The sequence below is a fragment of the Trachemys scripta genome, chromosome 1, assembly GCF_013100865.1.
Source record: "Trachemys scripta elegans isolate TJP31775 chromosome 1, CAS_Tse_1.0, whole genome shotgun sequence".
NCBI classification, from domain to species: domain Eukaryota; kingdom Metazoa; phylum Chordata; order Testudines; family Emydidae; genus Trachemys; species Trachemys scripta.
Window position 1 is genome coordinate 297,047,946 of NC_048298.1, and position 17,191 is coordinate 297,065,136.

The window sequence follows — 17,191 nt, forward strand, 5'->3', positions numbered from 1 at the left end:
ACCAATGGAACCAGTAAATTTTCAGGAGGCTTTATGTGAAAATACTGTTACATTAAGGGACCCACATTTATGATTAAATGGAATTTTATAACACATTTTGTTCCCAACTATCAATGAAGTTTCCTCTTTCACACCTTCATCATAGGTCACCTAAGTTTACAGTAACTGGAATAGGCAGTAGGGTGACTAGAGTGCTAGTGGTTCCAAGTCTAGGGCTCATTAAGGGGTTTTAAAGTCTTTTGCCTTGGCAGTACAAGGAAAGGAACATTTATTTTGCTCCATAATAACACCTACTAAGTTTCAGTCAGTGATTTCGTTTCAAGTGGTGGACAGCTTGGCTGTTCTAAACTGTCTCCACTTGGCTGCTGATACCTTCCATTATGGGGAAAATTACTTTGAGGACTAAATTTCAAGAATTTGGTCTGAACTATCTGGCACCATGGGAACAAGGTAAGTTCTGGAGGGAACAAATGCTACATCTGTGCTTGGAGGTGTTGGGATCATTTGTTCCAACAGCATAGGTTTGGATGATATGCTCTTCTTGGTTGGCAACTACTTGTAGACAAGTACTAGGTCTATTACTGGTAGAGAAGTCCATTCCTTCCTGAGTCAAGGAGGCAGCTGGTGGAGCACATCTGACAAGAACTCCTCAGGTTTCAGATTCATTACTCATCCAATCATAAATAACCAAAGCTTAGTGAACTTCAGGACATGATGCAAGACTCATTTGTTTTTCCTAGATATGAAGGAATGGGAAGACTTTGGAAGGAGACTGCTCTTGATGGTAGCACATTCTCTATTATTATTGTTTTGTTAATTAATGGTTGAAGGGACATTACAGCATTTGTCTATTCAAAACTGTATATTTAAGGAATTTTCAGGGGTGCCTAGAATAAGAGATAGTTACTCCTTTTGATGTGGATTGTATGTGTAAATAAAATGAAATTATAAAAATAAACAAAAACTGGAGGAACTTTTAAAGAGTGCCCACAATGTTAAAACTCGGCTTTCCAATTCTACACAGGATTTGAGGGGTAAGACTTATCTGAGCTTAAAGGGAAGTTACTAATAAATATGAGGAAAGAGAAAAGGGATTTCTGAACATTAGTATATGACGTGAACTATCAGGCTGGAAAAGAAGAAAAGCATCCTGCAAACAGCATATAAAATATTAAAATTACAGAACTTCCTAGGTACTTACTAACATAGAGAACTAAAAGACTAGTAGCACAAAAAAATACATGACTGAAAATACTGTATTAAGCTAGGTTTTCAGAATGATAGTATTAATACAAAGAATAATATTAATACAACTTACCTTTTCAAGGAGGTAGCCAATGACTAAAAAGCCTTTTCCACCCAGCATTTGTTCTTGCATGGCTACTGAACTCTTAAGAAGTTCGACCAGGAAAGCCAAAAGGGTGGCACTGCATGTAAAGTACAGGCATTAATCAGATTTAAAATGTTCTAAAAACAATCTTCTGTGTTTTCACTAGTCATCAGTTATTAAGTGAGAAGAAAGAAGCTTAAAGTGAACTTTATTTTTAAGTATGAAACTAGAAATTTCACATGTTATGCTGAATAGTTTTTAGTCAATTATTCACATATTACATTACTTTTGCAATCATATTCAAACTAGGAGTGATGATCATCTATGTCAACTCTCCTACTTTAGCCAGGACTGCCCCAAGTTTTAAACACCCAGTTCCAGAACTTGCTATCAAAGTCATGGGCAGTTGGATGAGGCAGTAACTGATGAGTGAGATCCAGCTGACAGACCTAGATTGGTGTAGACGGGGGTTGTCTCAGCAATCTTTTAAACTTCAAAATCAAGAGAAACCTTGTAAATTTCAGACCAAACTTGTGGCTACTTTACACATCACTCCAGTCTCTATGGTTACTACTAAAGCCGATATGTATTCATGCAGGCAATACTATCCCGAACACAGCACAATGGAGCTGTGGTGTTGAGTGTTTCCTTCATACTTCCTCCCCAACAACCCTGAGGACAGACTCCAGGCATCAATATCTGGCCACACAACATGGTCCAATGTGCACCTTAGTATGGGCTAAAGATCAGTTTCACCTGTTGGGAAAAGTGTAAAGAAGAGACCAGTCCAGGAGAATCAAGGAAACCAGCCTCCAGGCCAGTAGTGCTCAGCCCCTCTCTGTGAACAAGGTGCTTAGCTGGGATGGAGAGACGAAAAAAAGTGGTCGTAAAAGACTACTATTTGAAGAAACAGAAAAAAAGGTGGGAGAGACTATAGAAGACACACTTGCCAAAAAAAGTTGAAAATATATATTGTGAGGACCTGGGGTGATAGACAGAGGGATGTGTGAGAAACCAATTAATTGAGAAGAAGAAAAAATCAATTAAAGCAGGGTCAGAGCAATGTAGCAAGGAAAAGAAATGCATTAATAAGGTGGAGTCAGAGGAAGAGAAAGAAATGCATTCACCTGTTGTTCAGAAGTACACAGAAGGGGAAAAATAGGAACTCATGGCAGAGATTAAAAAGGAGGAGCACATTTTTTTCACCGGATGATTTTTTAAATAAGCCAGAGAGCTGTTGGATTGTTGCAAATGAACTGTAGTGTACCAAAGGCCTTAAATATAACCCTTCTAAAAATAAAGTAACAAATTCATTCAAATTTAGAGGCAAATATCTATTTGTCCCCATATATTCAGTTTGTTATAAGAATTCTCCCTGGAAAATTAATTTGTGTACTGGCAACTGTGGAAGAATGAATTAAAGATAATATCAACCCTACATTTTACAAATTTAAATTTTACTTAAAGAATCTAACTAACGGTTCTACTGCTCCTCAAACACAACTTTTTATTTCTGAAAACATTTTGAGACCAGGTAATCCACGTCAGCACCAAAAAAATTATCGGCACAAGGAGGGAAACAGGAAGCAGTATTCCTGGTGAGACGCGCGGAGATGAAAGTACACAGTGTAGTCAGAATGCATGCTCTGAATAGGATCTAGTGTCTTGTCTTGCTTTATTATTGTAAAGTAATCAGTATAAAACCACACACAGTATCCTCTACAAATTATCAGCAGTAAAGAACATAGACAATATCCAATTACAGTACTCAAAAGCTTTTAATCAAATCAGTCTGTCAAACTGTCATTCATTTCAAATCAGGTAAAATTCATCAGCTTTATTTTATATCCTAATAGAAAAGCACTGTATTTTATTAAGTATATCTATAGTGAACAACTTTACTCTTTAGCAGCTCAAGAGGCAAACTGTGTTTTACAAAAAACTGACATATACAACATTCCAGATTGACCTATATTTAGAAATATAATTGTTTAAACTAGTCACAACCTAATATGCCAATCCTGCATAGATTTTATACCTGTACTTAATTCTATGCACTGTGAATAGTCCCCTTTTCTTCAACAGGACTGCGCACCATGTGTGTAAAGTTAAAGAAAAGCATAAATCATTGTGAGATTAGGCCCTAGAATTATAATCATGAATATGATTGATATAAAAATCAGAAATTATTATTAGAAATTATAATGGTTGATGGACTATTTAATATGGGGGTAAACTGAGACTCAGAACACCTGTTTTTTCCCCAGTTCTGCCAGTGACCTACTATGTGAGCCTGGGCAAGTTACTTCACCTCTCTGTGCCTCTAACCATTTGTTCGTCTTGTCTATTTTGATTGTAATATCACTGATAAAGACTTACTCTTACATATATTCATACTGTCTTTAGAACAATGGAGCCCCAGTCTCGTATGAGGCCTCTGGGCACTACTGTAATATAAATATATACGACAACCAACACCACAATAAACAAATATGGTATTTTATGGGGAAAAGCCATTAGTACCATGTAGAGTATAAATCAAAGCTTTGAGAGAGAACATGTTAATGGGCCGCTGCAAACCTAAAATAATTAAAATTACAAGTACCAGAGAAATTAGAAGTTAAATAGAGCCATCTCACATTCACCTAAAGATGTAACCATCAAGAAGTTTGGGGCAAATTCTGTATAAGACAACAGAATTGACTACATTTAGCCAGTTAAACATAACTAGAGAAAAAATGGTTTATGTATATTACTAAACGGAACACAGAGCTATTAAGGGGCGTCTAACATGTCAAATGATATAAGAAAGATCTGTAAAGTCACTTCACAAATATTTGTTTTTAAACTGCCATTGCACATATAGCATAGAAATGAAATGATTAAAGGAAAGGACAGAAAAATTACATGCTTGGCCTGAGTTTGTTGAGGAAGTCTTGCATACACGTTTCAGTCATTGGCTTGGGAAAGGGACAGACTACATTAAATAACAGCTCCTGTACAAAATATTAATTAAAGAAAAGAGGACAGAGACAGGCCTCTCCTCTTTTATACACTGTACATTATCTAACATGTATGTTTTATACTATGGAAAGTTATCTGCCTACCTGAAGGATCTAACCATTACACAAATTTGAAAGTTACTTCCTTTCAACCCCCACCCCTGTAAGTTTCACTTTAACATTTATTGAGACTGACTTCCCAACCAAGCATAAATAGTACTAGAAGTAATCACTCTCTCTGACACTGAATTTGAAGAGTCTTGTTTGAGAAGATATAATCTCAGAGGATTAGGGCCCTAGTTTTTAATACTGTATATTTCTAGAGCTAGTCAAACTAACAGTTAATTGTATTAAGTCGGCCATTCAAAATGTTAGCAAATGAGCTATAGCTGGAGACTTTAAAGTATAACATTTATTTTATCAGCAGAACCATGAAGCCAAAAAGAAGCTTTAAAAATGGTTACTGTTGACATAATGGAAGTAATATTGTTTAGAAGCCCATCTTCCAAGATGAACATTTTTCAAACAGAATTTAACAAACTTACCAGTAACTAAAATGCATCGGATTGCTGCAGGGCTCACATTAAACTTGCAAAATTCTGTGCACTGCCATACAAAATTTCTCTCCATTCTTGCCTATTTCCAACTCTCCTAGATACAAAGGCAAATATAAAGGATACTTCAGCCCATTCCTACATCACCTCTATACCACATCCCACCTAGAACACATCAGGTTGCCTGCACAACAGCTAAAATATACGATATACACAATGGCAAGTATGCATGTAAACTAATACAGAAGAAAACAGATACTGTGTTTTCTGATGAAAAATGTGTTGATCTCAGGACATCAGAATATGTTTCCAGCAATACTTTTCAGCAGGAAATTGCCACACTTTTCAATGATTACAGGGGTAGCCGCGTTAATCTGAATCTGTAAAAAGCAACAGAGGGTCCTGTGGCACCTTTAAGACTAACGGAAGTATTGGGAGCATAAGCTTTCGTGGGTAAGAACCTCACTTCTTCAGTTGCATCTCCCAATACTTCCGTTAGTCTTAAAGGTGCCACAGGACCCTCTGTTGCTTTTTACTTTTCAATGAATGATGCTACACCTCTTATTCTAGAATTAGCAAGTAATGGAGATAACAGTCTCTGGAAGATTATATGTACTTTATCATGATAAATACCTGGTACTGGTTATGTGAATAATCTACTACAAATTTTTCACAAATGTACCAATGAGTGTACTCTTGGAAGGGTAAGAAAGCTTTTAATCAGAAAGGTGGAGATATTTATCAGAAAATATATGTGCTATGGGAATAACTTATGGACTCAAGAGGGAGACAAAGATATCCTTTATATTTGCACTTGCTGGCTATTTTTCCTATATAATTTAGGCACAACATAATTTGTTTTGTCATATGCATTATAAAGTCAGTACATTAATTATCTAACTTCTCTATAAACTGATTTACTTCATTCAGAAACATGATTTAATATGAATCCCTATTTTGTGTAAATCATCTTCTGTTGAAATGTTACTAAAAAGCTACTTAGCAATGCCACCCCTTAAACAGAAGGATGATAGTTTTACAGCTTACAATCATAAAAAAAAAAACAAATTTTGGATAATGGGTTTCATAATTCCAGAATGTGATAATCCTCATTCTTAAAAAAAAACAAAACAAAAAAAGCAATAACTTTTGCTCGTAATCAAAATAGCTGCTTATATAGTTCCTTCAAGTTGCGTATTCAGACCCCGAAACATTTTCAAGTATAAAGACAATTTATTTGTAACATTTGAAGATCCCAGCTATATGGTCTATACTGGGTGAATCAATGAAAAATAGGCAACTTTCTTTAACAAACTCTAAAATGAATGTTTTCCCCCTTTGAGAGCAATTTATTATTGCTTTATGGATCCAAAAAATTTGATTAACTGGAGAACATGCTCCTAAATGGGCTGAAATATCACCATGTCCCTTACAGACCAGATCACCTAACAGACGTATCATTTATCCATATCAAACAACAAATGCTTCAATAGAAATCGGGGAAGGGAGGGAATGTGACAGATCCAGACCAGTGGGGTACAGGAGTCTGGTAGAGGGCAAATATACTGGTCACTGGATGAGTAGTTTTCTGTTCCCTGAGTGACCAGAGCAGGGGCTGCACTAGAGTAATCAGGAACCTGCTAGAACCAGTTAAGGCAGGCAGGACACCTGGAACCAATTAAGAAGCAGCTGCTAGAATCAATTAAGGCAGGCTAATCAGGGCACCTGGGTTTTAAAAGGAGTTCACTTCAGTTTGTGGTGCGAGTGTGAGGAGCTGGGAGCAAGAGGTGCAAGGAGCTGAGAGTGAGAGGGTGTGCTGCTGGAGGACTGAGGAGCACAAGCGTTATCAGACACCAGGAGGAAGGTCCTGTGGTGAGAATAAGGAAGGTGTTTGGAGGAGGCCATGGGGAAGTAGCCCAGGGAGTTGTAGCTGTCATGCAGCTGTTACAGGAGGCATTATAGACAGCTGCAGTCCACAGGGCCCTGGGCTGGAACCCGGAGTAGAGGGCGGGCCCGGGTTCCCCCCAAACCTCCCAATTGACCTGGACTGTGGGTTCTTCAAGAGGGAAAGGTCTCTGGGCTGTTCCCCAACCCACATGGTGAATCTCTGAGGCAAGAAAATCTGCCAATAAGCGCAGGACCCACCAAGATAGAGGAGGAACTTTGTCACAGGAAGTAGAGAGGGAGTTTGTAATATAACAACAACAACAACACATTGCAGAGATAATGAAGCAATGGATAAACATGGCATGGTCTGTATTAGTGAAGGAGAGTTCTAAGTCTACAAATCAACCAAAGATGGTAAAAGAAACTTTGGCCACATTTGCTTTCTGAGACTCTATGGAAATTGATTCTATAACAGCTTGAGAGGGTGAGCCATTGATTCAAAATAGAAAATATCCCTAATAGAGAGAAGAGTCATGCTGTGCCTAAATTCTTCTATTTTTCCCCTGCCCACCAGCATTTCCTCCATAAATTTAAAGCTAGCTAACTGTCCCCTGGAACTGTACATTATTTAGGCAGTTGGATGTAAGAAAATTTTAGAAGTGAGGTTTGATGGAAACGGAAGGAAGGAAGTGCTGTTGCAAAGGTCTCACAATCTCCACTAACAGTATGACATGTACATTGAGCAGGAGATGTGAAAGGATGGAAAACTGCAACATTCTGTATCTGGTTAACTTTGGAGAGGATTCATTAAAAACTGATCCCATTCACATTTCATAATTCCCAAAGAGGAAACAAAAGCACCAATTGATCTATTGTATCAAAAGTTGTTAACATTCACTAGTATTTGCTAGACATAAAGAGAGAAAATTAATATAAAGGAAACATATATATAGACCTACACCTAAAAGCTGTGTTTAGTAAATTTCTTTGTCAAAACTGAACTACCTGGAGTTAACTTTTCCAATCCACTGACAAATGTGTTTTGGGGATAATTATAAAGAAGGTAACAAACTGGTAAAAGTCTGTAGCATCTCACTTTTTCAACAAGAGTTAATCCTGTTGGGAAAGGGTTAAATGAGTTTGCTGACTCACTGAAGTAGGTGACTCACCACTTAATCTGCTTCACTTTAGAAGTAATCATGCCAGAGGGAGAAGGTTTAAGCTGATCTTCATTACCTTATTGTTCATTTCTTCGTTAATAAGATCAAACACATGAAGAGGCCTTGTTTGGACCTTACTTACTGTGTTGATTGTGTTTGTAGTGCAGGTTGGGAAAATTACCTACTTACAGAGTGCAAAATAGAATTGTGTTAGGACTCTAAAGCTGAAGTCATCCTGCTGTGCATATCTGGAAGCATCCCTTTGTTCAGCAAATTAAATAGACTTGTTCAGATTTAATCATGCCTTCTAAAACATGTTAGTTATAAAATAGGAAGGGCCCCAATGCTTCCTATTATTACTCAATGATGGAGCAGTGGAGACATTCTGGGCTGTGCATGTGTTCAGATAAGATCTTAACCAGGAGCAACTATAAATAAATTAATGGAGATATCCCATCTCCTAGAACTGGAAGGGACCTTGAAAGGTCATCGAGTCCAGCCCCCTGCCTTCATTAGCAGGACCAAGTACTGATTTTGCCCCAGATCCCTAAGTGGCCTCCTCAAGGATTGAACTCACAACCCTGGGTTTAGTAGGCCAATGCTCAAACCACTGAGCTATCCCTCCCCCCCACTAGCTAGGTTAGTCTCCATATGCTCCCTCTGCTTTTCTAAGTTCCCTGTCCCCCTTCCACTTGCCTTCAATGTGTGTGGAGGAAGGGAGGGAAGGAGAATGCTTCTTCCTCTTTCCCTTCCCATCCTCTTCCCCTTTCCTTGTGCTTCAGGCTAGGGAGAAGGGTATCACATTCTGGATCCAGCCATCAAAGCCTGACCTCCCACCACTGCTGCCATTGACTGTGGGACTGGTAATGGACCCAAAGTGATTAGCTCCTCCTTGCAGGAGATGGAGTGGAAGGGAAATTGTTACTATCCACTGCCTGGCAAGTAGCCATTTAGGGCATTATGTTTCAGCCCCACCCTTCTCACCCATAATCTGGTTGCTGGATCTCCTTCAATGCCAAAGGCTAGGCTGATCCCCAGTTTTGAGGTCTGAAAGGGACTTTTCCCATATAGCAAAACTGGTGAACTGCTAAATGGGTTTTTACTGTCTGTCCAGCATGTCTGTTTTGGGGGTTATATTACAACTGTCGTGATGTTGGCAGGTTGGTTGGTACATTAGAAAGGTCTGATTTGAGGTCCCTGTAACTCAGTGAGCTGCTTGGACATACATTGGTTCTTAGGACAGTACTGAGGTATTAGATGTCTCATGCAGCATGCAACTCCCCTCCTTTCATGTCTCCTATCTCCAGCATTAGAGAAGTGGGATGGGACCAGACTGACTTCCAATCTGGGTCCCTGGCTAGGCTTGAAGGTGTAGAGGGAGCATGGCCTTCATATCCACCCACAGGTTTGTAGTGCCTGGGGCCATTAGAGCCAGTGGAGAACTGCAATGGAACAGGTAGCTTGGGGTTGTTACCCCAGGAAAGGTAATAGTTTTAAATAAAGTTCCGGTCTCCATATTTAATCATATTGCGGTGTGTCTCTCTTATTATTTACGTGACCATGTCAATGAGTGGGACATATTAGTGATAGAAAAAATTTCCAAAACCCAGATCAGAACATTCTCTTAACAGTGTTGCTGTAGACTAGCAGATTAAAAGAAAGAAACCTATGGTAAAAGTTTGAGACACAAATGACATTTCCTATCTTCACCCCTCCCCATTTTGTTCTTCCCGTGCTCCTAAAGCTATCCAATACATGAGGTATAACTGCAAACTGCAAAGACAGGAACAAAGAAAAAACAAACACAAAAAGTCTAGAAAAATCACTGATACTGCAAGATATTTGATTGACGAAGGCAGGGCAGACACTGTAAACTATTTAGAGGTGGAGATAAAGAAAGAACAGAAACATGGATGCAAGGCTGTCATTTTTTTTCACTCATACCTCTCTCTCAAGAGGCAGACAACATCATTTCAATTTGGACTGACTGAGCTAAAAATACAGAAGAATGCTATTACTATAGGTGTTTAAAAAGGGGATGAATTTTAATTTTTTTTTTGCAACAAATTCATCTCTGCATTGTCTAAAATCAGTATTTAGAAAACTTTAACAACTCTAGTTATTTTATTTACTTCCCACATATGTGATATTTTTCTGATTCTTCTTGATTTCTTCTGTCTAAAGTCTGTAGTCTGCAATCCTGGACTGCCATTTCTAGAATAAGTGTATGAAAGATTGGGTCCAAGTCTTATTTTGCCTTTAAATGCTTTAACCATAATCTAGTCTACCAAACAATTTAAATCCTCCTACTTCTTTCAGGATTTTTCTCCAGATGTACTGAATCATTATCAGCACAACCAGAAAAATCATCTGAATTAGAATTTGTCACCTATGATTTGCACAGGAATTGAGTTAGCATAGAAGATTACACTTCATACATTGTCAAATTCAATATTAATGTCAATGATGAGAAGTACACCTGAATTAATACCAGCAGTGACACATATATAAGAGCATTGCTGAACAATGTTAATCCTCCAATATTATAATCCCAATATATATTATCAAAAGGATCTACAGCTGTACCACAAAATATGTAGCATAATACCTCTCTTGCTGGTAGATAAATATCTCTGACAAACTGCAGAATGTTCTGCTATAACTACTATCTCTGAGAAGCAAGAGGAAAAGAAGAAATTGTTAGCATTCAAGTTCCCCCTTCTGAAAAAGACACTGAATGATGGATGGTCTAAAATTAGACCAACAACTGAGTTTAGTGTAGACTGCAGTTCACATTGTTCTGCTGCTGTCTTCTCTGAGCAGATAAGTACAAGAATCTCTACAGTGTTTAGACAGCAAAATTGTTGTATATATCATTACTTGGCCCGCTCACAAGACTGGAACAAATAAGACAGAGCTATGGGACAATAACAAACTGAACAAGAATATCAGCAGGCCATTGGGTTGCTGAGGTAGGCTTGCCCAGCACAGTAATTAAACATTTTATTCATACTAAATCTATCATTTTTGGGGAAATTAAGGTATCAGTATATCAAAGAGAATAAAATTTAATGTAGGAACCTTGTTGGGACCATAAATCTTTACAAAGCCCTTTAAATTTAGAAAAAGGACTTGAATTTATTAAACAGATTTTGATTCTTATTCTTTGAGAAAATAAAAGGGAAAAAAGGTTGGAAGCCTACAATATTTGTTTTGGAGCATCAGCCCTCCTTGAGGCCTCCCAGCTACACACAAGGCAAGAGACATCAGGGCCCACTTACAAAAGAGTCACCCAATTTGCCCTCCCCTCCGCCCCCCGCAAGAGAGAGAAAGAGAGAGAGGTGAAAGCAATTGTAGCTGGTCTTTACAAAGCAAAAGGTTTGGTGACATCAAAAGTGATTTGGACTTACTTTCTTCAGGGAGATAATACACGTTATGTTCTGGCCTAATTGCTTTTTACGAAGATGGGGCTTAACTGTTTTGTTTGAAAGAATGCTATTTTGTTAAACATATTGTAATAATCTCTCTTTATAAATTTACATAGGACAGACAAGGTAATGATTACATTTATGTTTAAACAGAAAATAGGTAAAAATTAAAAATTTGAATTAGGGGAAAATCAATTATAAAATTTTGAAAAAGTAGCAACTAGGTAAAAGGTGAAATACACAAGAAGCTAAACATTAGAAAATCCTGCCACACAACAAGCCTTAGTCTCCCTAATGTCTATGCCTCCACATCCTTCCCTCTCTAGTGCCTTTCCCCATCTGACTTTTCCATGCTCCTCAATGTCCCTTCTCCCCTTCTTTCATTTTCCTACATCCTTGTTTATTTTAATTCCCCTATCCTGCCATAATCCTCTATCCTATAAAAAAGTAAAATAAAAATATAATGTGTAACAATCACCAGCTCGATCATTTTTGTTACATCTCTTTCCCCCATCTGTCATCTGTTTGAGTCTTTTTTTTTTTTATTTGCTCTTCAGAACAGTGACTGCATCTTGGTACAGTATGTTTGCTTAGTGTTTAGCGTGATAGGTTCCAGATTCTGATTAGAAATTAAATAATAATCTGATTCCATAAGAACGTCAATATCTTAAAAAAGGAACGTATTGCCTGATTCAAGTAGAGCAAATGTCTTTCTCGTCAAAGTTACACTAACTCCATAAACAGCCATATGCATCTAAAATCGGATTTAGTGTTTTCACTAGGGAAACCACAGAGTGAAAGAGGGTTTTCTAAAACTCACATTTATAATCTCACTTAAGTGCTTCAAACAGAAGAGTCAGGACAATTTATTATTTTACTGTCTACAAAATAAGTTTAATAAATTGAATATAAAGTAGGTTTTGTCATATCTAAAGCTTCCTAAAACTAGAATGGGTCATTTTGTTTATTTCTATGCTATTAAGTTCACAGATAAATAAATACTCCCTTCAGTTACTTCAAACCAAGCATTTTTTCATTTCTGTATTTACAAACTGCAAAGTAAAATTCACCATGTGCAAAGCACAATTAAATCTATGTTAGCAATAAGTGAGTATCCCACCTACAGAAGTATACAACTACTCTATCTGGGTAAAACATGGAGGGATTAGCGCAGAGGCAGGGGGCAAATCAATGTCACTGTGGTACAAACAGAGTATAGTTATTTCAGGGAAAATCCAGTGATTAATTTATATCTATGTACTGGAAAATATACACATTGAATATAGGAATTTTCAATACTGTTTTTGGAAATCATTTCTATTTCAGTACCCAATTCAAGTGAAAGGTGCTTAAGTCACCATAAAGGGAGCATACAATTTGCCACTACATCACCACACTGGACTTGCTGCTAAAAACAGAATGAAATATAGAAAATTTATCTTACAACTGAAATGAACACAAAATTTAAGATTTTCCACAGTCTGTCAAAAGTTTGGTGTTACTTTAACACTAGTTTAACCGTTCTTCAGTTAACCACTCTTTCAAAAATACCACTGAACTTACAAATAACTGAAAGTCTGATTTCCCATTTATTCTAATCCTGAAGTGCATTTTCTGTGTCTAAGAATTAAAAACACAACAGAGCAGAAAATTTTACAATTTATACACTTCCCAAAGAACTATCTAAAATGACTAGAAAATATTCACAGCTATTAATTACAATAAAATACACAAAAGAGTTGATTAAAAAAACATCTGGCCAATGTTCCGGGCAGGGGAAGAAGGCCCCTATACGATTAGCCCTGGAAAGCGGTTTGAGTTGCATAGCCCTTGCGCAGACTCTAAACATTCAAATCCATGAGGGGGAGTGCTCCTACCCACCCAGCAAGACATTGTTTTCTAGAAGATTCTTGAATATCAGCATCCCCATTGTACATATCTTACACATGGGGAAACATAGAGGCAATTCTCAAAGTACACTGTCATATCTGTGCTGTCTGACTAACAGCTCAAGCCCTTCAACACTAATGATATGCACTGAGCCACAGCCATCATTCTGGATAACTCAGAGCTGTGCTTATGGCTAATAGACCAGGGTCGTCCTCTCTATCCTGATACAGCATGTGCAGTCTTCTCCAGCAGATTTATTCACCAGAGCCATGTCCTTTGTTAATTTGGGATAGTAGGCCAACTAAAGGAGAATTTTAATTAAGCAAGATCTACGGTATTAACAAACTATATATATTTTGTACATGCACCCCTGGTAGATTGAACTCCATGTTTAGTGCACTACACTAGTTTCATTTTCCTATGGAATTTCCTTTAGTTTAAAAGCATTCTTCAGCACGATATTATACAGTACCATGGTAAATGCCTTAGGTGCAGACTCTATGCTCTGGGACTCTCACACCCATGGGAAAAAAATAGTGGGTGCTCAGCACCCACCAGTCACAGCTGTTTGGCAGCTGGGGGTGGGTGGAAAGCAGCTAGTGCCAGGGGCCTCGGGGGAGGGGTTGGAGTGGGGATGGGAAGAGGCGGAGCGAGGGTGGGGCCTTGGAGGAAGAGGCAGAGCAGGGGCATGGCAAGGGTGGAGCACTTCCAGGAAAAATAAAAGTCAGTGGTAAATGCCATTTAAAAAGTTAATATTTTAATGCTAGAAACAGAAAGAAGAGCGCACATAAGTCACTGCATTTATATTAACCAAATTACCACAAGAGAAAGAAAAATGTTGCTAGCATACTTTATGTAAATTGCTTGAAATAAGCTTACCAGACAGTTGTTTCCATTTGACTGTCATTTAGTTGTCGATTGTCTAACTGGGCAAAGAGAGGAAAAAGAACCTGAATCCCTCCAATCGAATGAATTGCACTGTGAATTGAGTGGGTTACTATAGCTTTCACATCCTATATTAAAAATCAAAAAAAAGTTTCTCAGTGTTAGTTTGTATTTGCCATTATCACATTTTACCATAAATGTCTAATATTTAAAAACTAGTTACCAATGGCGCCTCAAAGACAAATGATTTACTGTGCTTTTTATTTTCTGTCAATTTAATCTAAATGCTATAAAGATAATATCTTTTCATAACTTAAAGCCATCCAAATATGTAAACAAACACCACAAAGTTATGTTTCACACAAAGTCTATACAAGTAACACATACTGTAAGGTTCCTGTGGCCATTTTGCCACAAAAGGTGTTATTAAAAAATTAGGGCTGTAAAGCAGTTAAAAAAAATTAAGCACAATTAAATCGCACTATTAAACAATATTATAATACTATTAATTTAAATATTTTGGATGTTTTCTATATTTTCATATATATTGATATTAATCACAACACAGAATACATAGTGTACAGTGCTCACTTTATATTTTTATTACAAATATGTGCGCTGTAAAAAACAAAAGATAGTATTTCAATTCACCTCATACAAGTACTGTAGTGCAATCTCTGTCATGAAAGCTGAACTTACAAATGTAGAATTATGTACAAAAAAACTGCATTCAAAAATAAAACACTGTAAAACTTTAGAGCCTACTCAGTCCTATTTCTTGTTCAGCCAATCGTTCAGAGAAACAAGTTTGTTTACATTTGCAGGAGATAATGCTGCTCACTTCTTGTTCACAATGTCACTTGAAAATGAGAACAGGTGTTCACATGGCACTGTTGTAGCCAGTGTCAAGATATTTACATGCCAGATGCACTAAAGATCCATATGTCCCTTCATGCTTCAACCACCATTCCAGAGGATGTGTCCATGTTGATGATGTGTTCTGCTTAAAAACAATCCAAAGCAGTGCAGACCAACGCATGTTCATTTTCATCATCTGAGTCAGATGCCACCAGCAGCAGGTTGATTTTCCGTTTTTGGTGGTTCGGGTTCTGTAGTTTCCCCATTGGAGTGTTGCTCTTTTAAGACATCTGACAGTATGCTCCACACCTCGTCCTGCTCAGATTTTGGAAGGCACTTCAGTTTCTTAAACCTTGGGTCAAGTGCAGTAGCTATCTTTAGAAATCTCACATCGGTACCTTCTTTGCATTTTGTCAAATCTGCAGTGAAAGTATTCTTAAAATGAACAATATGTGCTGAATCATCATCTGAGACTGCTATAACATGAAAGATATGTCAGAATGTGGGTAAAACAGAGCAGGGAACATTGAACTCCTTGGGGGAGAACTGGGTCACAAATTGAATTAATGCATTTTTTTTAAACAAGTGTCATATGCATGGAAGCATGTCCTCTGTAATGGTGGCCGAAAGGGCATATGAATGTTGGCATATTTGGCACGTAAATACCTTGCAATGCCGGCTACAAAAGTTCCATGCGAACGCCTGTTTTCGCTTTCAGGTGACATTGTAAATAAGAAGAGGGCAGCATTATCGCCCATAAATGTAAACAAATATGTTTGTCTTAGCGATTGACTGAATGAGAAGTAAGACTGAGTGGACTTGTAGGGTCTAAAGTTTTACATTGTTTTGTTTTTGAGTGTAGTGATGTAACAAAAAAAATCTACATTTGTAAATTACACTTTCACAATAAAGACATTGCACTACAGTACTTGCATCAGGTGAATTGAAAAATACTATTTCTTTTGTTTATCATTTTACAGCACAAATATTTGTAATAAAAAATAATAATATAAAGTGAGCAGTGCACACTTTGTATTCTGTGTTGTAATTGAAATCAATATATTTGAAAATGTAGAAAAATATTTAATACATTTAAATTGGTATTGTATAGTTTAACAGTGTGATTAAAACTGCGGTTAATCACGATTAATTTTTTTTAGTTAATTGCGTGAGTTAACTGCAATTAATCCACAGCCCTATTAAAAATGCTTTAACCATAGAATGCTTTAGTTGGTCAATTTTAATGTTAAACTGGACCTATTCAAACTTCTTGGTTTCATTACCTATATATTTCGCTCAAAATGACTGGGCTGGAAAATAAGGCAAGCATTAAACTGATAGCCCTCAACATATAATTTGACAAACTACTGTTCATTGTGTAATACACACATTTCTTTAATGCATCATTAATAATTTTGGCTCAAGAAAACAAGTGAAAAAGTAGCTAAGTGCGAATGATAGCTACTCATATTTAAAAACAAACAAATGTTAATCTAGAACTAAAGCAATGCTAAATGAAAACAGCAATGGCAGCACCATATTATATCATCATACAAGATGTAGATTGGGGCGAGACTGTAGAATTTTTGTGTTGGCAGAGTTTGGCCTACACACGAGATACTTCTGGAGAAGTATAGTTACATACATCTTGTTAAACAATGCACCTCAAACAATTAATAGGTTATATAGTTGATGATAGCCATAGAAGCGACAGTGTTTGCTGTCCTTCATGCTGAAGGAAAGATACAGAAATGTTAGCCAGTACTAAAGGAAGGAAAATCCATGGGTTAAATGGAGAAAATGACAGTCTCAGTCAGATGAGGTGTCAAAGGGGCTAATGGATATCTAGGAAAGACTACACATACTAAAAGATAATACTACTAATTAGAAACAGACCCTCAATCACACTTTGGCAGCCTGTATTGCTGTAAGCTCCATTAACAAAAACATGAAAATAAATAACCAATATAAACAAACCTGAAGCATAAGAGCATGTGGAGAGTGTACAAAAATGGAAGGGTTTTCCTTTGGTGAGGATTCAAGGCATAGTTGAGCATCAGTAGCCTTAGCATTGTAAGTAAAGGCAATGCTACTTGCAAGTTTCCCATCATATAGAACTTGTTTGTGGTGCTCAGCCAGATGAATATCACTCTCAGATTTAAATTTGAAAGTACTCTGGGGAAAAAAAAGTGACTTG

General features: G+C 37.3%; 1 protein-coding gene across 14 annotated transcripts in view; it reads right to left on the reverse strand.

The window, feature by feature from the left end:
* Nucleotides 1-17,191, reverse strand: part of NBEA (neurobeachin) — an 834,265-nt gene that overhangs the window by 586,704 nt on the left and 230,370 nt on the right. For all 14 annotated transcript variants that reach the window (XM_034758618.1, XM_034758629.1, XM_034758620.1 and 11 more), the window contains exons 9-11: nucleotides 16,972-17,169; nucleotides 14,131-14,264; nucleotides 1,319-1,427 (exon numbers count right to left, since the gene is read on the reverse strand). In XM_034758618.1, coding sequence (XP_034614509.1) covers nucleotides 1,319-1,427; nucleotides 14,131-14,264; nucleotides 16,972-17,169 — 441 coding nt within the window. The remainder of the gene's footprint in view (nucleotides 1-1,318; nucleotides 1,428-14,130; nucleotides 14,265-16,971; nucleotides 17,170-17,191) is intronic.